This window comes from Alexandromys fortis, unplaced genomic scaffold (genome assembly GCF_014885135.2).
Source record: "Alexandromys fortis isolate MF-2015 unplaced genomic scaffold, M_Fortis_MF-2015_v1.1 scaffold_97, whole genome shotgun sequence".
In the NCBI taxonomy this organism is placed as follows: Eukaryota; Metazoa; Chordata; class Mammalia; order Rodentia; family Cricetidae; genus Alexandromys; species Alexandromys fortis.
Window position 1 is genome coordinate 5496518 of NW_026067981.1, and position 24455 is coordinate 5520972.

Below are 24455 nucleotides of genomic sequence, written 5' to 3' on the forward strand. Positions count from 1 at the left end.
TCAGCCCACCCCAGATCTGTCAGGTCTGCTTTTCAGGAAGCTCCGCAGCTGAGTCATAGGCATCATAGCTTGCCAGGCTGCGCTTTGAGAGAACTGGTTCTCGAGCTCGGGCTTCATTAGAGCTGCCGTTGAGCATTTAAAAGACTGAGATGCTAATGTAATTGATCTGGGCACCTGGACTCTGAAAAGCTTCCCAGGTGAGTTCCCAGGCAGATGGAGTTGAGGACGGCTCTGAGCACCAAGCTTGGTACAGTTGCTGCGAGCCCATGTAACCGCTTAAGCTTAATAAAACGGAGCAAAAAGCGTGTGAGTTGCTCTAGCCACACAGCAAGGCCTCAGTGGCCCAACACAGGTGCCAGTTAATTGGAAAGTAGAGTACGTTATGTCAGAAAACACCTAGAAAGTGCTGCTTACGAGGGATGAAGCAGAGACTGCCTATGTATCTGTCCGTGTAAGGGGATGCGTGTGGGCGTGAGTGTGGGGGTCAGGAGGCCACCCAGGGGGAGTGGATTTTCCCCTTCCACTGTGTGGATTAAGGGAGTCGAACTCGGGTGATCGGGGATGGCGGTCAATGCTTCTACCTGCTGAGCCGTTTCGTGTTAAGTCTCCCCTCTTCTGGTCATTTTGATTAAGGTGGAAGAGCCTCTTAGGGATGTAAAGGGGAAGCGGGGCACACTCTGGCAGAACATAGATGATAGCCTGGACTTCTGCTAGGTTACATCAGCAGGTAGCGCCCAAGCTTCCTACCATACCTTGTGGGAACCTGAGCCCACCCAGCCTCTGGTCTTGAGTGCCTTCTACTGTGCGTGCGTCATAGGTGGCTCCTCAGTAATCGTGCATGAACGTTTCTAGTTCCATACAATTAGGGTTTGAATGTAAAGAGTCCCTGCAGACTCATGTGCTTGGAACTTGGGTCCCAGCCAGTGATATTTTAGGAGGCTGTGGAATCTTTGGGACATCCTACCCAGCACAGAGATCAGGCGGGGAGACACTCTGCTGCCTCTCCTGAGCGGCATCACTATTCCCAATAAAAGCTGTCCCCCACTGGTCTGGCCTACTTTGGGTAATGTATGTCTGGTAGCATGGAGAAGGCTGCACAGAGCGGCAGTCAGGCTGCTAAGGGGTATGGCCGCTGGCTGCTCGACAGCGTAACAGCAGCTGCAGTTTGAGGAAGGCCAGCGCAGAAAAGTGGCACCAGCAGAGACAGCAGGAGGCGGGGGACAGAACTGAGACAGAAGGACAATGTAGTCTATGAGGATTCAGAGATGCGAAAAGCAGTCTCTGGTTGCTAGTCTTGGAGAGAACTGCCCTCTTTAAGACTAAGGAAGGGTCTTACACACGCTGGGCCAAGGACTGTAACTGGCTGCTGTCAAGGGCGGAGGAATGCCACAACAGTGGTTCTCAATCTGTGGGTCACTATCCCTTTGTGTGTGTGTGTGTCGGGGAGTCAAACAACCTTTCACAGGGGTCACCTGAGACCATCAGAAAACACAGTTACGTTATAATTCATAACAGCAAAATTATAGTTATCAAGAAGCAATGAAAATAACTTTACGCTTGGGGTCACTACAACATGAGGGACTGTATTAAAGGATCTCAACTATTACAGAGGCTTACTGATGCCATCTTTTCTAGTCCAAACCCAAAACTTCCTACCTCATCGCTGTCATTTCATAAAGAAACATTTAATGCTAAAACAAAGGCAAATCTAAAGCTCTATGGGGAGGAAGAAGCCCATTTCCTTTGTTTTTTCAGTACACTGGTGACAACTTCTCACGACCTGAGCTGGGAGTGGATTCTGATATAATCCCCAAGGGAGTCACAGCCATCTAGGCAAAGCTAAGCCACTCTCTTCAGTGTTCAATTCCCGTAGGTTGAGCAGATCAGAACGGCGGGAAATGCATGGGTTTTAGAGGTATGCCTCTGCCCAAAGCCTAGCTCTAATGCTCAGAAGCGACAGAGGGTGTGAAGTGTGGCTGGCACCAAGGAAGAGGAAGATCTCCCAGGTGGGTTTTATTTTATCCATCTGAAAGCCACGCATGCCCTGTGGACAGCAAAGGTTTAGATATTATTCTTGTTCATACTTCATAGACAACTTTAGTTTTTAGAGCAATGATCTTATTTTGCCAATCTACATCATCCTCTCCATTGTAAAGCTGGTGTGGGAGAATTGTCTGTATTCTGTCAATCATGTTTTAAATAAATGCTGATTGGCCAGGCAGGAAGTATAGGTGGGACAACCAGACAGGAAGTAAAGGTGGGGCAATGAGAGCAGGAGACTGCTGGGAAGGAGGAAGCCCATTCCTCCCGAGTCCTGCCCAGACCACCGAAGAAGCAGGGTGTGATCTGCCTCGCTGGAAAAGGTACCAAGTCATGTGGCTAATATAGATAAGAATAATGGGTTAATATAAGTTTAAGAGCTAATGCTAATAAGAAGCCTGTGCAAATGGGCCAATCAATTTATAATCTTATGGAAACCTCTGTGTGATTTTCTTTGCGACTTGCTGGCCGTGGGAACTGGACAGGACAGAAACCTCAACAAAGCAGGCCCTCATGTTACATAAAGCCTTTTTAATTTGTCCTTAAAAAGACATTGGCACAGACATTTTTTCCTCTTTTCAACTATTTTTTTTTAAATTTATTTTTATTTTATGTGCATTGGTGTTTTGACATGGGTCAGGTCCCATGAAACTGGATTTACAGTTGTGGGCTTCCAGGTGGGTGCTGGGAACTGAACCCAGGTCTTCTGGAAGAGCAGTCAGTGTTCTTGACTGCTGAGCCACCTCTCCAGCTCAGGCACAGACATTTCTAAGCCTGCTTTCTCACCTACGAAATAGGCTGTTAGTAGTTCTAGCTTTACATTCATCCCTAGTTCTATCATCTGAGTTTCTTGCTTAACTTAAAAAAAGCTTTAGGCAAGTGTGTATGTGTGTGTGTACGTACATGTGTAATAGTGTACATGCAGAGGTCAGAGGACAACTTGTAGGAGTCAGTTCTAACATGTGGGCTGAACTCAGGCCATCAGACTTCATGGCGAGTGTCTTTACCTGCTAAGTCATCTGACTGAACCCCTGTTACATAACCTTTAAGCAATGTAAGCAATCTTCAATAGATTTTTATAAAGTCCATACTGTTAATTATTAGCATCAAGCAGTGCTACATTTGAACTGGAGCTAAGACTTAATGTTTCAGCACTGTGGCATCATGAATACATTACTGTAATCAGACTTTGTCTCAGCTTCACAGACGAGGTGAGGAGGGATACTCATGGCTTTACTTCTATTTAGTAGAAATGGCACAATTATTTAGGAAAGAGACCCAAAAAGAAATGCAGAGTAGAGTCAGGAGGTTTAGGTATGAGGCTGATGCCAGATAAGTTTTTTTATTATATTTAAAAAAAAAAAAAAACAGTGGAACTGGAAATAAAGGTAAGTCGTTCAAAGTGAACGAGAGTTGAAAGGTCTACCATTCCTCAGTGGCAGGCCTTGGACCCTCTGCCCAAGCCAGGTTGAACCCAGCCGAGATGCTGGAAAGCAGAGCACACGGTTGTGCCCATTAAGGCAAGAAGGGCAAGAGACCCCACAGCTCCTCTAGACCGCTTGCTGGGGTCTGAAAAACAAGAGAGCAAAAGTTACCAGAACATCCACAAGCCATTCTGTTCTAGCATCTGAGGTCATATGTTCAACCACCTGTTCTTGGGAGGTTGACCAAGTCTACCGTTGAGCTATCAGTACGCAGGAAGCTATATGCAAAGTAATTCAACAACAGCATTGCCTAGACTTTGGAGAACTCTGTAGCAGCATTGTCTTAGGACCTTTAGGAGTGTTTGTTTCCTTCCAGAACAAAGTACAGCCTTTTTCTCTCTCTTTGCTATCCATTTATCCACTTAAACAGTGGCCAGGTTTCGCCATTATAACCCCTGGGTTTGATTCCTGGGGGTTATGGTTAGCTGCTCAATATTTATATGCCTGTTTCCTCATCTATAAAACGGGCTGTTAACTGTACCCAGAACTGCTACAAGGTTGCATAGCCTACATAAAGCTCATAGACGAGCAACTGGCACACAGAAATGCTCAAAATTTGTTACTTTTCTAAAGGCAGTAAGAATAAATAGAGCTTTCATCTCAATTATTAAGCTACTTCCTCATTTCACATTTTATCATATTTTATATATATGGGTATTTTGTCTGCATGTCTGTCTGTGTACCACTTGCATGGATCCCCTGGAACTGGCGTTGCAGGCTGTTGTTGGCCGCCATGTAAGGCGCTGGGAATCAAACCTGGGTCCTGCAGAGGAGCAGTCCGTCCTCTTAACAGCTGAGTCATCATCTCTCCCGTCTTAACCTCCCCCTCCACTTTAAAGCTCAGCTAAGAGTCAAAATACAGGAACTTAAACTTTAAAATTTGTTTGGGGGCTGGACAGATAAAATGGTTAGGTGCACTTGCTGCTCCTGCCCGAGGATCAGCGTTTAGCCGTCAGCACCCATGTCAGGTGGGTCACAACCACCTATAACTTCAGCTCCAGGTGATCTAGCATGCGCTCTGCCCTCTATGGGCACACCCACACAGATGCATAATGCACATTTAAAAAGATACATCTAAAACGTGTTTCCTTGGCTGATGTCAACATGTACTTACCTCCTGTGTAGTAGCCATATGCATAAAGAACTCGCCCAACAATCCAGGCTAGGCCCAGGCCAGAAGCTATGCGCTAAGATAAAAGTACAATTCAGTGTTTGAGTTGAGGAAACAGACCTTGGTAAACACCTAGAACTGACTACACTTGCTTTGGCCAAAAGTGAGGTATTTCCCATATTTCCCACTAAGGAAAGAATGTCATCATTTGTTTGGTCAGGAAAAGTCAAGACCCGTTGTTGTCTATAATTGCATGCTCAACTGGGAGGTGCAAATTAGCTTTCCCCATGGGGATGGGCACAGTTTCTTGCTCTGGGCAACTGAGGGAACTGGTGCTGGAGCTCAGGTCAAGGGCAGTCCGACCTCAAGGTTCCAGGGTGAGTCAGAAAAGGTAACCCTGATGTCTGAAATGGGACCCTGGACCCAACACTGACTCAGCAACTGCTGGGCTGCACTGTTCCCATGATGACATCTGCTGGAAATGGCTGGAAATAATATGGGTGGAGATGGATAAGAAAAAGGTGAGGATGTATAGTGAACCCCAAATATGTGTACTCTGAGAGGAAAAAGCCTCCCCATTCCCAACACCCTTGACAGGAGAGAGTAAAACCTATGTAGGATGAGAAATATTTTCCCCTGTTTCATCTCGAGTAACTCTTCTATTTGGCCAGAAAGAGTAAGAGGGAAAAAGGTTGGGGTAGGGTGAGCAGGTGACCCTCCACTGGTATGGAAAGTCCTTCTGACTATGTATTGCTTTTATTGGTTAATGAATAAAAAATCTGTATTGGCCTACGCAGGGCAGAACAGAGGTAGGCAGGGCAAACTAAACTGAATGCTGGGAGAAAGAAGGCCAAGTCAAGAGACACCATGTAGCCGCCAGAGGGGAAAGATGGGAGCTGCTAGCTGGAACCTTGCTGGTAGGCCACAAGCCTTGTGGTAAAATATAAAATAATAGAAATGGATTAATTTAATATGTAAGAGCTTGTTAGGAGTGTGCTGTAGTGATCAGTGATTTAATTAATACAGTTTCTGTGTGGTTATTTTGGGGTTGAACAGCCGGGAAAACGAACAAGGGCCCTCCTACAATACTCCACGAGTCCTTTTCCAATCTGGTAGTGCTGTCAGTGGTGCTGGTTGCTATGGCAGCGTTTTGATTGAGTTGTCTCTGGGTAAGAAGTCTTGGCAGGAAGATGAAGAACTATAGACAAAGCCCCAGCTACTCTCTGCCTAAGCTTGGTCTCTGCCAGGCTGTTCTTTACTACAGCGCTGAGTAATTCCTAGCAATTTCGAAACAATGGTTTGGTGTTCGGCTGTACAGATGCCTGCCGGTCCTGGTCACTGCCATGACCTTGGTTTGAGTAAATGTCTGCTAGAACTGTCACGATGCCATAGTCTTCTCGGCGCTGGATGCTCCAGACAGCAGCTCTTGCTTCCTCACGTCTTGAGTTTAGCTTACCTGTCACCTTCTCAGTAAGAGGCTGACCACACCATATTCAAAAATCTGAGCTCCATGCCCCTTTTCCACTTCCTTGTTTGCTACTGGGCCCTCAGCAGCTTCTAACATCCCCGATAATTTACTTATGACGTTCTTTATGACCCCAATTAAAGGGAGGCTCTGTGAATCCTGGTGGCTGCCTGTCTTGTTCCCTGCTCTAGGGCGTGGGTAGATTTTGTTTTTCATAGATGAATGAACGAGGAAAGTAAAAACACTCCCTGTGGATATGGACCTTTCCGAATTATATAGACCTGTTTCAAATTCCATTCTTCTGTGGCTTAGCTGACCTTGTGAAAGTTAAACGGTGTCTAAGAGGCTCTCCCTGTCTGTAAAAATAGGTGAAATGCTGACTACTTTAAAACACTTTGTAACAAATCACTAAATAAACAGATGGCGCCTTGACACCGAGGCTCCTCCCCCAATGTTCATTTCCTTCTCCCTGCAAGCAGGGCGTAGCTCAGTGAACTACATCTAAACGGATGGATGACCAGCCCGAGGAGAAACTTACCGGGTGGTACACACCTCCCACGGTTAGGAAAAATAGGAAGGGAGGATACACTTCCAACCTGAAATAGACAGAAAGTCTTGTTTCAAAAAGTGTCCTCACGATGGCTGTTTATACAGAACTAAGGGACTTTGCACACATGCTGGCAGGCTGGGAGCTCAGGAGCACACACACACACTGGCTGGAGGGGGAAGGCTGGCTGCCAGGACCCACCTGCTTCTGCTCCAGATAGGAGTGGGTGAACTTTATTTACATTCTGCAAACTCACGAGGAAGGCCTTGGCTTGGAGTAGGCCTCCTAACGGAAGCACAGCCTGAAACGCCCTACAAGCTTGTGTGTCAACACCTGGTCTCTACTCGGTGGCACCGCTTTGGAGGGAGGATTGTGGGACAGTTTTGGACAGGGGCCTGATTGGTAGGTGTAGGCCACTGAGGGTGGGCTTTGAGGGTTATAGCCCAGCAGAAAGAGGACTCTTGTTTTTTGTCTGCCTTTGTGATCAGCGTCAAGTCTCTGTTATCTCTGCCATTATATCTTACATCATGGACTATGTCTTTTTTAAATTATGAGCCAAGAGAAAGCCTTTGTCCATTCAGTTCTCTGCGCGCGCGCGCGCACACACACACACACACACACACACACACACACTAATTTACAATGAAAAGTAATGAATATTAATCATTTAGATGGGACCTGCAAACATTGCAGAGGGTCACATTAAAGGCATTGCTATGACTACTGTTAATTGTCAACAGAATCTAGAATCACCTGGGAGATGGGCATGCCCACGCAAGATTATCTTGACTGTGTTAACTGAGGTGGAAAAAGTTGTCCACTGTGGGCAGTACCATCCCCTGGCTAGGACCTGAACTGTGTAAGCAGAGAAGGGAGCTGAACAACAGCAGGCCTTCATAACACTCTCTGCTTATTTTTATTTTAATTTTCTTCCAAGACAGTGTTTCTCTACCCAGGATGTCCTTGAACCCATCCTGCAGACCAGGCAGGCTTACCTTGAACTCAGAGATTCGCCTGACTCTGCCTCCCCAGGGCTGGTTATTAAAGGCATGCATCACCACTGACCAGCTCAGCAGTTTTTCCGTTCTAAAAAGTCTTATTTTTGCTCATTATTCAATCTGTTCACCCAGTAATTTAATATGCTTTTTTATATGAGTGTGTGTGTGTGTGTGTGTGTGTGTATCAATACTATGACTCACATGTGTAAGTTAGGCTTGGTTCTCTCCTTCTACCATGTGAGTCCTGGTGATCCAATTTAGATTATCAGGTTTGGCCAAAAGTGCCTTCATTTTGAGCCCCTGCCTGCCCCCCACTAATGTTTTAATCATACTTTTAATGAGGGAACCATGATTGCTATGTTATCACTCAGCAAATTCAGAGACTCGGGGGCTGAGACGATGGGCATCTTTGCTGCCTGGCAGCATGACACTCACGTGTTCTGGTGGGCTCGCTGGATGCAGTTGAAGATATGCCCGTTCTCAGGATCTGTGCTGTACATGGCCGGGTACTGTGAAGCCAAGCAGAGGATGAGTGTTGAGAATTAACCAGCCCTGAAACTGAGACATTCCAAAGCACCTTCTACGGGACTCCTGATGGACGAGCACTGACTTCTGCTTCAGTCTCTGTAGTGGACAAGGCTTTCAGTTCTCAGAAGCTAGCAAGAACCTGTGACTTCTGTTCTAGTTGCAAAAGAGATGGGAGTGGCCCCTGCCTAGTCAGTGCTTCTCACTGATGCCATAAAGCAATGGTCTGCAGATGCAAATTCGGAGAGACCGGAGAGAAATGGCTGGTTCCCAGGAATCATCCCACACCACATCCCTTTAAAATTCCCCTTACTAGGGAACGGATAATTGAGTGTGTGAGACTGCTATTGCAAGTGCCCACTAGAATAAAAAGAAGCAGCCCGATAGGAGCACTTGAAGGAACCTCCAGAGGGAGTCTAATTACAAGATGCTAGATGCAAACAGACATCTAATTGCTCCCCGGGGATAGCTTTAGAAGTTCCCCTTCTAGTTCGGCCAGAGCTAAAGGAAGTATTTAACAGACTTCCTTTTTACAACAACCGGCTAAACCCAGGTTAAGCCCAGCCTCTCTTCTCTACTTAGGAAACAGGGAAATCAATTGAAGCTATCACTTGTAAAGTGGCAAACTAGGAAACAAGGCTGCTAATCCATCCTTCTTTAGGATGTCCCTAGCAAATAGCTCTAGGTAAAAAGTTTTTTTTTTTTTTTTGTTTTGTTTTGTTTTTTCGAGACAGGGTTTCTCTGTGGTTTTGGAGCCTGTCCTGGAAGTAGCTCTTGTAGACCAGGCTGGTCTCGAACTCATAGAGATCCGCCTGCCTCTGCCTCCCGAGTGCTGGGATTAAAGGCGTAGGCCTGGTCTTTCTACAGAGGGGCCAGAGTCCAACAAGGTGCAAACCGCATTCCAGCAATCCCAGTATTTCCTGCCACTCAGGAACAGAATTCGAATAGGCACTACTATCCAGAGACGGCTACTACCTGCCACTAACAACTCAGATCTCCTTCCATGATTGAAAGCTCACCTTTGGATTAGCTGTGGCCTCAGGAAGCCCACGCGAGCACCCGCCTGTGACCCCACTTACCTCCACCTTGTACTTCTTGCGGGCTTTGCCCACATTGATGGCTAGGTGGAGCACCATCACGAAGCTGGCAGCGCCAGTGAGGAGGACGAATCCATATTCCTTAGAGAGGACAGTCATCTTGGCTCTGTGGAAGAAAGCACGCCACAGTGGGAAACTAACCCAACACCGTGGACACTGTGTGGTGCGAGGACTTAGAGAGCACGGTGCCACATCACCGGCAGATGTATACAGATCAAAAAGCCAGCTCAGTGCTGGGGAGGTGGCTCAGTAGGTCAACTGTTTGCTGTGTAAACATGAGGACCTGAGTCTGGATCCTTGGAGCTCACTGGCAGGTTAGCTGCAGGTTTAGCGACAGAATAAAACCCCAAGTCAATCGCTGGTCCCTACTTGAGCATGGGCAGGTGAGAGCCCCTGCACAGACAAGCGCGTGCACACATACATAGATCACACATACATCACAAGTGCACACACCATGCATACGTATGACACACACACCCTGCCCAATTAAAAACAGAATTAAAAATTACTCCACTATGCAGTATAGTCTCAGAAAAGTGAATACAGGTCCTTCCTTTCTTCCTTCTTTTTCCCCCCTCACCTTTTTTCCTTCCTCTCTATCTTCCTTTCAGTTTTAAAGTCAGATTTTATTCCATTCTTATTTATTTTTGTGTGTATACACACACCCATGTGCACATGCGACAGTGTGCACACGGGGATTAGAGGACCTGCTTGCAGAAGTCTGTTCCCGCCTATCACCATGTGGGCCCCTGGGGGCAAACTCCAGTACCAGTTTTGGCAGCTGGCACCTTCACCCACTGAGCTATCCCATGGACTCCTTAATTTCAGTTTTTGAGGCTGTGTAGCCCACGTTGGCCTGGTACTCAAGATAAAACCCAGAGTGGTCTCAACCTCACAGCAATCATCCTGGTCACACGCTGGCATGGTTTTAGAAGTCAAAATTGTGAAACCCTGCTTGGTGTTCTGATATCCAAACGTGGCTCCCCAGCCGATGGTGTGAACAAGACGCATAGCCTGGCGGACTCCTGAGAACCCAGCTGCCTGTCAAATCGTCACTTCAGAACAAGCCCCACAAGAGTCCCCATGTGGAAAACTTATTTTGAAATCCATAAAAAGTTGGCAATACAAGCTAAAGCTAAACAAGGTTAACTACAGATGCGGTGGTGGCTATGTGGTTTAAAGATACAATTCTCTGAATTTTTCTGACCACAAAGGAACGGTTGTCATAAACAACAGTTTTGAGGAAAAGCTAATCCTGGTTCAGCTTGCAATATTCAGCATTAAAACTCTTGTCCCAAAGGAAAGACATCAGATAAAACAAAACTTAGTAGGTGGAAGAAGTCCTAAGCATCTCATAGCCCACTGGGCTGCCCACTAACTTTTGTGAAATTTGAACACTAGATGGAAGGGTTCAGAGCATGCGTGCAGACAGAAAGGGCAGCTGCAACACGTGAGAGTGTGCTAAGGTGACTCACCACCTCATGCAAGGCTGCCCGAGCCAGGAGCTCCTGTGTGATCTCTTCAGTTTAAAAATGCCCTTCTCACTGGGTTGTGGTGGCTCTTCCTATAATACTAGCATTCGGAAGGCAAAGGCAGGTGGATCTCTGCGAGTTCAGGGCTAGCCTAATCTACAGAGCGAGTTTTAAGACAGCCAGTGTTTTTACACAGAGAAACCCTGTCTTGAGACAGAAAAAAAAAAAGCACCCATTTCTTGTTGCTTGTGAAAGCACACAGCAGGCAAATGCTTAAATGGATGAGGCAGGAGGATCATAAATTTGAGGCCAATCTGTTATACCTTTAAGGGCTGGGGAAGGGGTTTAGCTGATAAGATGCGTGCTGAGTGTTAAGACAAAATAATAAAAGGACAGCTCTGCTGGCGCAAGAAATCCAATTAGGTCAAATCAAACCAAATCAAAATGCCCATCATTTTATTAAGCATGATGCTCTCGGGTGGCCGAGCCATGATGGGGAGACAGGGAGCCCATGCAGAACTGAAAACGAAGGGATTCTCCTCTGGGAGTACACTTAAATGCCCTGTGGGAGTGGTCCTGGCCCCCCCTCCCTGCCCCCAGGGGTCAGGACTTGTCATGCTGGGATTTAGAGTCCAGACTAATGCAACTCCCAGGTCAGGGAGGCTGGGATGGATGCCAGGGGCTGGGGACTATGCTCCCAACTTAACACTGAGCAACCATGGGAACCTGAGTTCAGTTCTTTGCACCCATGTAAAAAGTCAGGAAAGATAGCACAGTCATGTATGTAATCCTACCACTGCAGAAACATGGAGATTCCAGGAGCTTGTTGGACAGCCAGTGTAACCTGATTGGTGAGGTCTGGGTGTCAGGGAGAGACCCTGTCTCAAAAAAAAAACAAGATGTCTTCCTCCCGAAGAACTATAACCACCCAAGTTGTCTTATGGTTTCCGCACGCATGTGTATGCAAACACACCCACCCCACCCGTCTACACATGGGCACACTCACCAAGATGGAAAAAGTCTGTCCCTGATGAGCAGTGAGCTTCCACTCCAGCAGCCAGTTCAGGCTGTTGCCCAGCTGCAGAATGTTTCTAGTCCCCCTACCATGAGAGGAACGCCCAAGATTAACACTGCACCCAGAGTCTAGAGCAGGAAGTGTTATGGGTAGGATTCAGTTCAGATTCATCCGACTCCAGTGGCCTCTTTCAGTCCTGCTTGCAGACTGAGAGCTGAACAAACCGTGGGGTCACAGTGCCTTTTTCAATATGAAATCTAGAAGTGAGCAAGTTGTTTGGGTCTTTAGAAAGTAAGTTTCTCAGGACTGCAGAGACGGCTCAGCAGTTGACAGCATTGGATGCTATTCCTGGTTTGATTCCCAGCACCTACATGGTGGCTCACAACCATCTATAACTCCAGGCCCAGGGGATCCAATGGCCACTTCTTTGTAGCATCTAAGGGCACTGCATTCATGTGGCTTAGATATACATGTAGGCAAAACACGCATGTACATCAAAATAAATGGAAAAATAAGGTTCTCCTAGCTTAAAAAGATAACATTTGAGTTCTAAGAACCCCAGATCGGTCACCTCCCCCATCACAGCACACAGCAATTTTCAACAGCTTTCCCCTTTGTGGTCTTTACCCTGCCCCGCCCACTTGCCCTTCATAGGGACCAGACTGTCTCTATGACTCAGCACAAGGTGCCTCCGGCACCTGCTCAGCTTCAGAGAACAAGGGGGCCTGGATGCTCTCCAAGTTTCTTCTTCCTTCTCTTTTCAAGTTTATGAAGCCAACACAAATTAGACGCTACGGCAGTAATTCTATACAAAACACAGTGTGAATGCTGAGCACCTCCTTGAAAATGAAAAGCGATCAAGCCTACTTGCCATCCTTGGAAGGAAACCACTGCGGTCAAACAGGCATTGAGAACGAAGCTGCCTCCAAGGCTGTCGGCCTTTGTAAGGACAACGAAATGAAACACTGCCACTCTGGCTCGGTTTGCAAGTCCAGCGGCTCCAGCGTGCCAGGGGAGAGCTAGGACCGGATCGGGTTTTAGAATTCATGAAAACACTCCAACCAGGCAAAGCAGAACGAATGGGCTTAGTTGCTGACCCCTGTTTTCCTGATGTCAAGAGCAGCCAGGTAGGTGGCAAGTGCTTTGGGGGTGAAAGTCTACTGCAGGTAAGAACCATTCCCAACGCAACTGTTCTGTAATCTATAAGTAGAAACTGACATGACCTCCAGGTTCCTCTTTCAGGGCAGCAACACAGCCTGCTGGGTGTTCACACCTGGTGAGAGGCATCTCCTCACTTCATGGAGGGGACGAAACTGAGTATGAACCTGGGTATGAACCAAGTCTGAAACAAGTCAGAGCCAAGGTCAAGAGGTGCTGGCGACACTTAGGACACAGAACCTGGATGATTCAAGGCTTGCTCTAACTTCAAAGCCTCTTTCCAGCACTAGAGCTTTTATGGTCCCAGAAAATACTATTTAAGCGCCCAAGGGCAGGAAGCAATTAAACGGTCCCACCCTACCTATGAACCACAATAATCAGAGCAGTGAGATTTGCATAAAGGTGCAGTCAGTGTCACTCACAGTTGGGTGGCAATCAACAGCTGACTAATTGGGCTGAAGGTCCATTCAGCAGGAGGAAACAATGCCTGGTATATAGCCCAGTGCTATTGAGATCACCTTGGAAAATAATCCACTCCTGCCACTTTGCTAGGCCAACAAAGTTCCTTACTGTGGTTCCCATGGGTAGGTGCAGTCACCGCCCCTCATCACAGCAGCCTCTCTTTACAGAGAATGGAGACCACCACAGAAAACCACAGCAGGACAGGATGCAGAGATTGTGGGGAGTCTAGTCCCAAGTGATATTCATATCACAGCTCCTGCATCTACAGCTCTGGGAACATCACGACAAAAGGGGCGGAAAGACTGTGAGAGCCAGAAGACCAGAAAGTCAGCGACGGAACAGTCTCTCCTAGAAATGGCTGCAATGTCAATGTCAATGGCTATGTTTTCATGGAAGGGAGACAATTTCATAGGGTCCCACCTCTAGGCAAAGAACTTCAGGCCACTCATGGCTGCTGGGAGATGGAGAATGAGCCTGTCCCTGGGATGGGCTCTCCTACTGGTTGTTGACTGCCAAGTGGTCAGCTCTGAAACCATATACACACAATAAAAATGGACTCAGCAGATTCTATTTAAATATATGTATTTAAGTATATATACATATATTAAATATATATATTTAAATACATGTATTAAATATATGTACTTGTATGTATACATTCTATATATATAACAATAATAAAGTCAAAGAGGCAACCAACTTGAGGGAAGGACACAGGAAGAGTTTGAGGGAGAGCAGCTAGGAGGGGGCTGGAGGGAGGAAAGGGCAGGACATGATGTAATTCTATTTCAATTAAAAACATTAGAAGGGACAAAACGAGAGAGATGCTGGTGAAGTGGGCTCAGTGGAAAAGGCAGAGAATTAACCCGAAGGTGGGGGCAGAGTGGGGGGGTTTGCAGAGACCACGTGATCTACAGTGGCACACCCTCTTAGGGAGGGGCTCTTCTGCAGAAGCTTTGGACACTTGTGCACAGGTGCAGGAATGCTGGATACTGCCTTCCAGGATGGCAGACGAGCTTTTCCGACACCCCCACACACCGACAAGCGAGGAGCCCTACTCTGGATGCCTGATCTGCACTCAGAGAAGACAATGAGAACAGGCCTAAGGTCTGTGGGAGGGACCATGTGGCTTGGCATTCCTACTGCTCCTGGTGTTTGCAGGTGCTTGCCAAGGGCAGGACAGCGACTTGAGGTGGCTCTCAGGAAAGCTCCCCCCAGCCCCTCCCACACAAAGAAACATTGCTCATCATGTTATACAGGACCTGGCAACAGTGTTCATCTGAACTGTTTGCTTTTGCTTTTCTTCCCTCCAAAGTATCTATTGAAACCGTGACAGAAACTGGATTACGAATTACATAGAAAGAAGAATCTAGAACAGAGGTCTGCACCATAGTTCCTAAAGACTTGAGTGCAAGGAGCAAATATGGTTAGGCCTTCAGAATAGAATAGGGCCAGCTTAATTCAGTCAAGGTTTGCAATCACTTAATCGTCAGCTAAATCTTGTTTTCTGACACTAGGGAGAAGGGATGGGTGTTCTCAGTCCTTAGAGGGTGGCCTGTAGGCCAGGGTGCACCAAGAACGGGAAGGCAGTTTAGATCCACACCCAGGCAGCCTCTGCCACACCCTGGGTTGTTAGGAATTCAAAGCCAGCAGATAGCTTACAGTGCCAGGCCGGAGGAGCTGATAACTGGTAGACAAACCCTCTGGTGTGAGCACTCCCTCTGGTGTGAGCACCCCCTCTGGCGTGGGCACTCTCTCTGGTGTGAGCACCCCCTCTGGTGTGAGCACCCCTTCTGGTGTGAGGACTCAAGTGGCCTGCACACATCTAGCTGACCACACACCTGCAGCTCTTTTATTGACCCACCAAGATAAGGCTCTGACCTTTGAGAACTTTGTCCTGGACCTGGTCTTCATGGTCAGGACACAACAGCTCTGCAATAAATGCTCATTCCTGTGTTTCCCACAGACTAACTGGCCACCGTAACACGCACCTACACACAGAAACTACAGGACATGAGCCTCCTATTTGTGGTTTTTCATAGTCACTTGCACAAATACAGAAACTCAGCTGAGTGCTGCGGCAGTTCCCAGTCTTCTAGAGGTTGTGTTAAGACACGTCCCCTCCCAGTTTCTGAGTCATCAGGGCTCCAGTGGGGCCTCTGAATACAACCATCAAAAGTTCCCAAGGATGCTGATCCCTGCCCAGAGATCACATTTTTAAAATTGTTATTTAAGCGGGGGTGGGCGTCAGGGGTGGGGTGGAGAGACAGTTTGGCAATTGAGGCCACTGGCTGCTTTTCTAAAGCACCTGGGGTCAATTTCCAGCACCCACATGGCATTTTACGACTGTCTCTTATTCCAGTTCCAGGGGATTCAATGCCGCCTTCTGGCTTCCACAGGCACAAAGCACCTACATGGTGCACAGGCACAATGCAGGCAAAATACCTCTACACATAAAAATAAACAAATGAGATTTTAAAAGACCATGTTAGGGAAAAAGGAAGTTGTAGGACAAGATGATTGGATCTGAGCCGCTCTCTGGAGCATGCCCCTGTCTTGATGTTCTGTACAAAGCTTTCTACTGGTGCTCCTAGAGCCCTCTTTTCCCTGCGGCATCTCCAGAACACAATGATGGGGCTGCAGGGTGAGCTGAGGCTAAATGTTTCACTCGCACACACCACAGGACCAGTGTGTCTTCTCGGGTTTAACATTTGGCTCAACATTAACTAAATAAGTGAGCAAGAGAGGTTTTTTTTGTTTGTTTTGTTTTTGTTTTTCCTTTGAGATTTTACCTAGTGAGCCTGGCCTGTAACAGCCTCTGATTTCCTGGATCTCTCTCCACAGTCACAATCACCAGACGTCAAAGGAGCTGGAGTTTAAGGCTTTTCACGCTGCAAGTGTGATGGTCACTGGTACAAAAGGGCTTTGGGGAGACCGTTGCTGCTTACACCATGAATTGCTGTACCTCAAATTCTAAATGAGCAGCACCATAAGCTAAGCGAAAGACATATTTAAGGGCGTGGTTGGATCTTCAATAAACTTAATAGGGAACTTTTTTTCTGGCAGAAATAGCAAAATAGGAAATTATTTCACCCATACATGTTGAATACTTAACTACAGGACTGAGGACATGCAGGGTAGAGACTCTACATAAACTAACCCTCTCCATCCTAAAAATCCTCTGTGGCAGGGGCAATCACTGCCATCCTCACTCACAGGAGAAAACTGAGGCAAAGAGGAATTTCGCCATTTGCCTACGCCTTCGTCACTGGTGAACACTGGGGTCTGGCAGACTCATACCAGTGTCTAAGCTGTTTGCTACTAAGTCGCCCAGCAGAGCTTGCACTTTCCAAGTTAGAGGCAGCAATAAGGAGCAGTCCTTGGCAGAGCTTTTGTCCTGGCCGTACAGTCGCACCCTGCTTCTGTTCCTGAGCAAAGCAGCCTGCCGGAGGCTGGAGTTAAGCAGAGGCTCGTCTGGTTTCACAGCACCGGGGATCTAACCCTTCACATGCTTGGGACTGACCATATACAAAGTCCCAGCCTCCTGGGTCTTTTGAATATTTTACACCCAGGGTTGGCTCTGCCACCGAGAAAGAGAATTACTACTTCCTTTCCACGAAGGATGGCCTTTTATAGCTGCTGTTATTTTCTTCTCCATTAACAGCCCTAGTTAGAACCAATACAGTGCTGAACAGAAAAGGCAAAAGTGGACACAGTTGTCCTGCTCCCCATACAGGGAGGAAGCAGTCAGTTTCTCACCATTACATATGATGTTATAGGAGGTTTCCATCAATGCCTCTATGGAGAATATGTTATAAATCTAATTATTTTGCTATGTTCAAAACATAGCAACATTTCTATCTAAAGCTTTAAATTTTTAATAAAGTATCTCCTCCTTCGCAAAGTGCCCCAGGCCATGGTGGGTTTCCAGGAAAGTGAGGGTACTCTGGAAACCAGTCCTTGATGTCTACAGGGACAGAAGCGGAACAACACTCAAAGTGACAGCCATGTAGTGTAGCTAGTTAGCAGACACTAGGGGTCTGTAGGTGTGCCACAGACACCATCCAGACCCTCAGTTTAAGAGCCATGAAATCTAGGCTTAAAATGTGGGATTGCTGTGCCACTTCCGGCTGTGAGGCAGCCTCATGGGGGCGGTTCATGGGCTCTTTGGCTCGGGTGCTCTCTTTCAGGAATCCTGCTGAGAGATTCTCCTGGGAATAGCACTACTCTGCTATTTCAGTTTTGATCAACCCTGTCTTTAATTCCTGCTTCTGCCACGGCTGGCCTTATCTCACTGGGGCAGAGTTTCTTCAGATACAGAAAGGGCTCTGGGCAAGCCTACACTCAATTAAACATTTCTGGCGCAACAACTCTCTTTCACTGTGTACCCAAGTCCTCTTGGCTGCCCAGTGAAATTCCCCAGGGCACAATCAGCATTGCATAAGTAGAGCAAAAGACAGGATTTATGAATAGAGGCACTTGCCCCAAATAATTTACCAATCCTGAGTCACCAAGCTACACAGTACCTTAGGCTTTCTCAAATGACAGATTCTTTGCAGACCTAAGTATCTGCCTTCTCTTTGACTTTAAGGAAATAAAATTCAGATTAGACAATGACAACTTTTGCTTTGGTGTGTGATATTGTTCTCTTGCACATTTTTAGCTGCTGTCTTGCATGAATACAACCAGAAAGTTGACCAGGACAAAGTATTCTTAGCTCAGCTTGAAGTCACCATTCCCCCTAAGTCTCACAGCAACCCTTACTCAGTTGTGCCACCACTACAGTTTAATGGGAAACGGCAAAACCCTACAGTTTAATGGAAGTGACACAGGGATGATCAATTAAATGTTTGGCTTGGTCACAATGAATGCCTCTCAAAGTTCCACATACCAGACAGTTCAGCAAACTCCCAGGTGGGACTAAGGGCTCACTTCACCCACTAAAGCTGCTCCTGAGCCTGCTTCACTCCTGCCTCTGGATGTTTCCACAAAGAAACAGGCCTTCAAATGATCCCCTGATGGGAGTTTGCCCCAGGGAGATAAAGCCAGCAGTGGCAGAAGCAGGAACCAGAGACAGGGTTGATCAAAACTGGAGTACTAGAACAGTGATGTTTCCAGGAGAGTCTGTCAGCAGAATTCCAGAGGCGAGCGTCTCTAGCTGGTTCTCTGAAGCCCAGGAGAAGCTTGGTGGAGAAATGCAGGAAGTGAGAGGGGAGCAACACTGGGGGAAATTCCGTCCCCAGGAGGAAGAGACAGGTGAGAGACATGAGACTTCCCTGTGTTCATCCTTCGTTTTCAGCATGGCAGTTCTAGTCTACTTCCACAATCAACACATCAAACTCGTTTGTCAAACCTTCAAATAAGCACTGGTCAAATCCTCCTGCCTCTCCCTCCCGAGTGCTGGGACTACAGGTTTAGGGTGCCATACCCAGTACCCCTAATTTCCAGGCATTTAAGAAAAGGAATAAGGGGCTGGAGAGATGGCTCAGAGGTTAAGAGCACTGGCTGTTTTTCCAGAGGTGTCCTGAGTTCAACTCCCAGCAACCACGTGGTGGCTCACAACCATCTATAATGAGATCTGGTGCCCTGTTATGGCCTGCTGCATACATGCAGGCAGAACACTGCATACATAATAAATAAGTTTTTTAAAAAAGGAATAAGAATCTAAGTGCCGAAACTACATATTGCACCGAATGGCGATGCAGGTTCAGTAGTTATTTTTAAAGTGCTACAAACAGAAAGCTAGCCGAGCAAATGCAGCCTGATCTATTGAGCACCAGCTTGCTAATTCAAGTGAGGCCAGCTGCAGCAGGCAGGACATAGTGGGTCTATCCAGGACCTCATAGTCTTCAGTTCCTCATCAATGTACGGCTAGTATATCTGGAAGCCAGTCATATTGGGAAGATGGAGGACCCGCCTCTTTAATTCAAACACATTCAGCGCTTAGCCATGTTCAGGCTTCAGATGACATTTTAGTTCCAACACTGTGGTGAATTGTCTGTACTGAAAACAATTGTTAAATATGTTCCTGGGCTGGCAGGAGGTGGAGGAAGGAAGGGTCAGGAAGGCTTCTTGGCTCTTGGTGATGAGGGACAAGCTTGCATGGTTGTGCCAGTTAAGGCCAAATCTGAAAATGACAGGAAACTAAACAGAAATGCTCGGATGACGATCAATCTTCTTTCCGAAGAAATGGCAGTTCTGTTCCCCAAGAATTCAAGGACGTTAGATTTGTTAGTCAGGTTTCCCTTGTGTATGATGACAGGTTTCTTAACATGACAGGTGTACGCTGTAAAGATTTGTTACTCGCATTAGATTACTAAAACACTGATTGGCCAGTAGTCAGGCAGAAAGTATAGGCAGGGTGACCAGATGAGGAGAATTCTGGGAAGAGGAAAGGCAGAGAGTCAGTCACCAGCCAGATGCAGAGGAATCAAGATGAGAATGCCTTACTGAGAAAAGGTACCAAGTCATGTGACTAAACATAGACAAGAAGTATGGATTAATTTAAGTTGTTAAGAGTTAGTTAATAATAAGCCTGAGCTAACAGGCCAAATAATTTAGAATTAATATAAGCTTCTGTGTAACTGCTGTAGGACCAGACGGGACAGAAACTTCCATTAACAGGTTTCTCTTATGTATGATGGCAGAGACTCTCCATGCATAATGTTCCATGAACCAGGGTACCCTGACACCTGACTTGGAATTTTGGGTCATGGCAGATAGCCTAGAACTGAGCCTCCCATGACACAGGGCTCCAGACACATTTCACATCATGCTTCTAACGGTTTGAAGGCAACAACCTTAGACAAGAAGAGAGAGATAATATGGAATACAAGCAAAAAAAAAAAAAAAAAAGAGATGCCAAAAAAATTATCAGGTGAAGCCAATTTGACAAATTCCGTTAGGCCAAAGCATTTTACATAGAGGACTGCTTGCCTCCAATTCCACGCCTGCCACTCCCTCAGAGCGAGTCCTTCTCTTCTCCACTTTATTATACATGCCATACAGCACTCCAGGGGCAGGGCTGCAGCGAACTGAGGAGGAAGCTCTGAACCTCTAGAAAGCAGTCAGGGTGTGAGAGCAGAGTGCACACACAGAGGAGGGGAAACACCGGGACGGAAGCCACGAAGGCTATCGCGATGTTGTGTGAGAGAGAACACAGATACGGAGACAGCAAGGGTAGAGGTCCACAGACCCATCCATGTTTACACGGTAGAGAAAGGAGGCCAGAGGGACTGAAGGGAGAGTAGGAGGAGAATATTATTTACCATACTTATTTAGTATGGACTAAGCCCTGTTCTAAGCAGTTCAATATCAACTCATTTAACTTCCCACAGCGTGTATTACTACCTCTGCTTTGCAGGTGAGGGGATTAAGCATCAGAGAGATTAAATAATGCCCTTGAAAACACACAGCTACCACAGAGCAAAGCCTGAATTCCCACACACCCAGGCAGTGTGTCTCCAGATCCAACAGTTTTGGCCTTGGCCACGCTGTCTCTGAACCAAGCTGAAGAGCAAGTTTGACAACAATCGACCCTCTCTTGAGTATAAAATATATTAACAAGAAGGTAAAGCTAATAATTAGCTCCAAGCCCATGCTTGATTACAGACTGTGGTGTTTCTAATTAGAAAGGGGAAAGAATATTTTGGGAAAGAGCCAGAAAAGAACATTTTAGTGTACAACAGTATGAGAAAAGGGGTCAAGTGAAGAACAATCGCTCCAGTCTCCTGGCATATAGCTTGGCAGGGCAGTGCCGAAGCTGGCTGGCACTTCATCTCACCATCATGAACCCCACAAACCTGTCCATTAACATTGCACAGGAGCGTACGGTCACAGGGCAACAAAGCTATAACTTCCAGAAGAGGAAAAAGTCTTGAATGAGTCACACTGATACTAGTTGGATTTTCCATTACCAGAAATAAAGACAGCTTAGAGCTATTTTAATTCTTAACAGATGCTATATCCCTGGGAAGATACCAGCCATGAAGTGAAGGAACCAACTACCTAGGTGGTTGGATTTCATCTGGCTTGACACTCCCATGTCTCTTGGAAGGTAAAGCAGACTTTGGCATAATCATTTGCATTTTTCTAGCTTTAAAAAAATCTGCCACTCTTTAGTTTATTTTTATTATTTAATGTGTGTGTGTTTGTGTCTGAAAAGGCTAGAAATGTATGAGTGTATGCCACAGGTATGTGTATTTGTAAGGCCAGAAGGTGTCAGATCTCCTAAAGCTAGGGTTACAGGTGGTTGCAAGCCTCTGACGTGGGTACTGGGACAGAACTGAGGGCTCCTGGAAGAGCAGCAAGTGCTCATAACTGCTAAGCCATAGCCCGAGCTCCCATGTGCATTTCTTAAGCTGAAGAAGTATAAAGTATCATTTACTTAAAAAGAGAAAAACTCATCTGTTATGGGACACAGTTATACTCTCTGAATGTGGGGCACTGAGGCAGGTGGATTGAGAATCCGAGGCAAGCCTGGGCCTGTGGAAGATCGTCTCAAAACAAAGAGGTGGGCAATGGTACGCGAGTATTAGAGTTCACATTCCAGTTGGTGAGCAGATCCTGTCTAGAAAGAACTCAAAGGGTAACAAGGGGACCTATGAAATTCTCAATGCATTTGGGAAACAATGTGTCTTTCCTGGTCTAGCGGCTGCATTTCCCTCTGCAGACAGGCAAGTGGACCCTGAGAGAGAACTAATTTTACACAGTGACATCTGACGAGAAGAGCTAGTCTTTCTCTTTCCAGGGGACAGTAGACTCACAAGCAAGATCAACAAATTCAGTTGCAAGGGCTGAGGAGGTGGCTCAGACAGCTCAAGTGCTTGCCATAAAAGCGTGAGTAATGGCATTCAGAACCCCACACCCATGTAAAAAGCCGCTGGGGCAATCCCTGTGCTCAGACAGGAGGGGCCCTGGTGCTTCCTGGCCAGCCAGGCTAGCTCAATTAGTGAGATTCAGTGAGAGAACCTGCCTCAAAAATTAGGTGGAACGTGATTAAGGAAGACACAAGGTTGACCTCAGGTCTTCATACACACATGCACTTGTAGCATGTATATAAGCAAGTTTGAAAATATACACACACACACACATTTTAGTTGCAGACGTAACAACAGCATATTCTAAAGAGACATTGCTTTATAATTCTAAATGGTACTTAATCAACTCTGGCCAGCAATGGTGCTCTGCATACAAATTCAGAATATTTAAGTATAAACATAGGGAATGATAGGTTTAAAATCAGTAAAATCGGTAGGTGTTAAACTACTTTTGATAGGTTCATCTGACATCTACTCATCTTATTTTTCATCTACTCTTTCTTATTTTTCTTCTCTGTGATGTCCTCCTATGAGGGAATTAACTTTTAGATCATTTCCTGCAGAACTCTATGCCAGCAGGAGGGATGCTAAGTAAGGAGAAGGCTGCCCTTGTCCTTTAACAAGGTCTCAGTGGCCCAGGCTGGCCTTGAATTACCATTCTCCTGCCTCAGTCTCTCTGGTGCTAGGATTCCAGTTGCAGGCTTCTGCATCCAGTAGAATTTTGTTCCTCAGTCTAAGGAAGCTCCAGGAGTGCAGTTTCTAAGGCTGGCCACAGTATCACTGTCATTTTATATATAGTAACACTGGTTAAAGAAAAAAAGAGTCACTTGACAAAGTTTTCTATTTCTGTAACATTGTGTCAGGAAGAAGCTTAGCAGAACGTACTTCCCAGGGTGAAAGCACTTGTTTGGATTTCAGATGTAAGTTTTATTTAACTCCTTAGATAAATTTAGCTCCTGTGAGAATAAACATTCTGGATCCCCTGACTCAGACAATATACTCTCGTTACCGATACACTGAAATAAAACGCGACTGTAACCCCGACCAATAATAACCTTGGGTGCTTCCCGGAAACTACAGGCTGCAGGTGCCCTCAGATATTCCCCAGGGACGCCCTGGCTCCAACTCCTACAGCAAAATCTGCAGAAGACTCCGCAAGACCACACCTAAGCCGGCAGCATAGTCCATAGAGCGCTGACTTCTCTCTGGGGCACCTCCTTTCCCAACTCAAGTCCCAACCCGCAGCGTTCCTTTCCTACCCTTGCCACCATCTGTCTCTGTTTTTCCTCTACTTCCCTTGCCATACTCAAATGTACCCTAGGCTATTTGTATGTTGGTGCCTCCCAAGCAGAAAATTAGCAGAAGCCAAGACCTAGAGTGACTCACAGAGCTTCTACTCCCTGCCACCATCCTGCAGTTGCCCCACCCGTGGTTCTGGGTCTCCCGGCAGGGGCACAAGATAAAAAGGGAAAGTTGCAGACACGCAAGGAAAAGATCAGTGAAGATCCCCCTCCTCCCCCAGCCCTTCTCAGGAGAGAAGTGTCTTTCTTATAGGATGGAGGTAGGAAAATGACCCACATTCAGGTTTCAATGCAAATATTTCTCCGAGGCGAGAGGAAAACAAACAATTCCCCCTGAGACCCTCCAGAAGGATCCTAGCAACAACACATGCACAGCAGAAGCGGCGCTTGTACGACACTTATGAAACCTGTGCTAGATCCGCATGGCCACTTCCCACTGCAGAGCTCGGGTCTCCGGTCTCGGTACTACAGCTGCAGTGGGTAAGGTCAGGTGGGCCCCGGAAGGCCGAAAGAGGGAGCCTCAGATCTTTACACAGCTGGAGTAGAGGAAGAAAGGAAAATAAAGAATTGAGGATGAGCTGACCTTGAGAATCTCCCTGAGTTATAGACAGCGAGGCGAGAGTCTCACCTAGTAGCTCAAAAGCCTCCACTCCACCAAGGAGAGGATGCAGGGCGGGAGGAGGGTAGAGAAACGTAGAAATCGACCGACAAGAGAGAGGCTGGAGGGAGACCCTATTCCATCCCCAGTGGCTGAGATACAAGCGGTGCGCACGTAGACGTTCAGGTGCCTCAGCTCAGCTAAAGCTCCTGCAGCTCGCAGGTGCCAGCGCTTACCTGCTTCACCTTCACGCGCCTGGTGCAAACTGGAGCTGCGCAGCACTGCCTGGGTGCGGTTCCAGCGGTCCCGCAGGACCCGCCCCACTCCACCCCAGGCGGCGCGTGGCCACGCCCCTGAGCGGAG

General features: G+C 46.8%; 1 protein-coding gene across 1 annotated transcript; it reads right to left on the minus strand.

Moving 5' to 3' along the window:
- Window positions 1-3349: 3349 nt before the first annotated feature.
- Window positions 3350-24455, minus strand: Mgst3 (microsomal glutathione S-transferase 3). Its single transcript, XM_050158336.1, has 6 exons — window positions 24329-24455; window positions 9250-9373; window positions 8081-8154; window positions 6639-6696; window positions 4639-4711; window positions 3350-3609 (listed from the first exon to the last, which is right to left on the minus strand). Exons 2-6 carry the CDS (start codon window positions 9364-9366, stop codon window positions 3473-3475), a joined length of 459 nt encoding a protein of 152 aa, XP_050014293.1. The 5' UTR covers window positions 9367-9373; window positions 24329-24455; the 3' UTR covers window positions 3350-3472.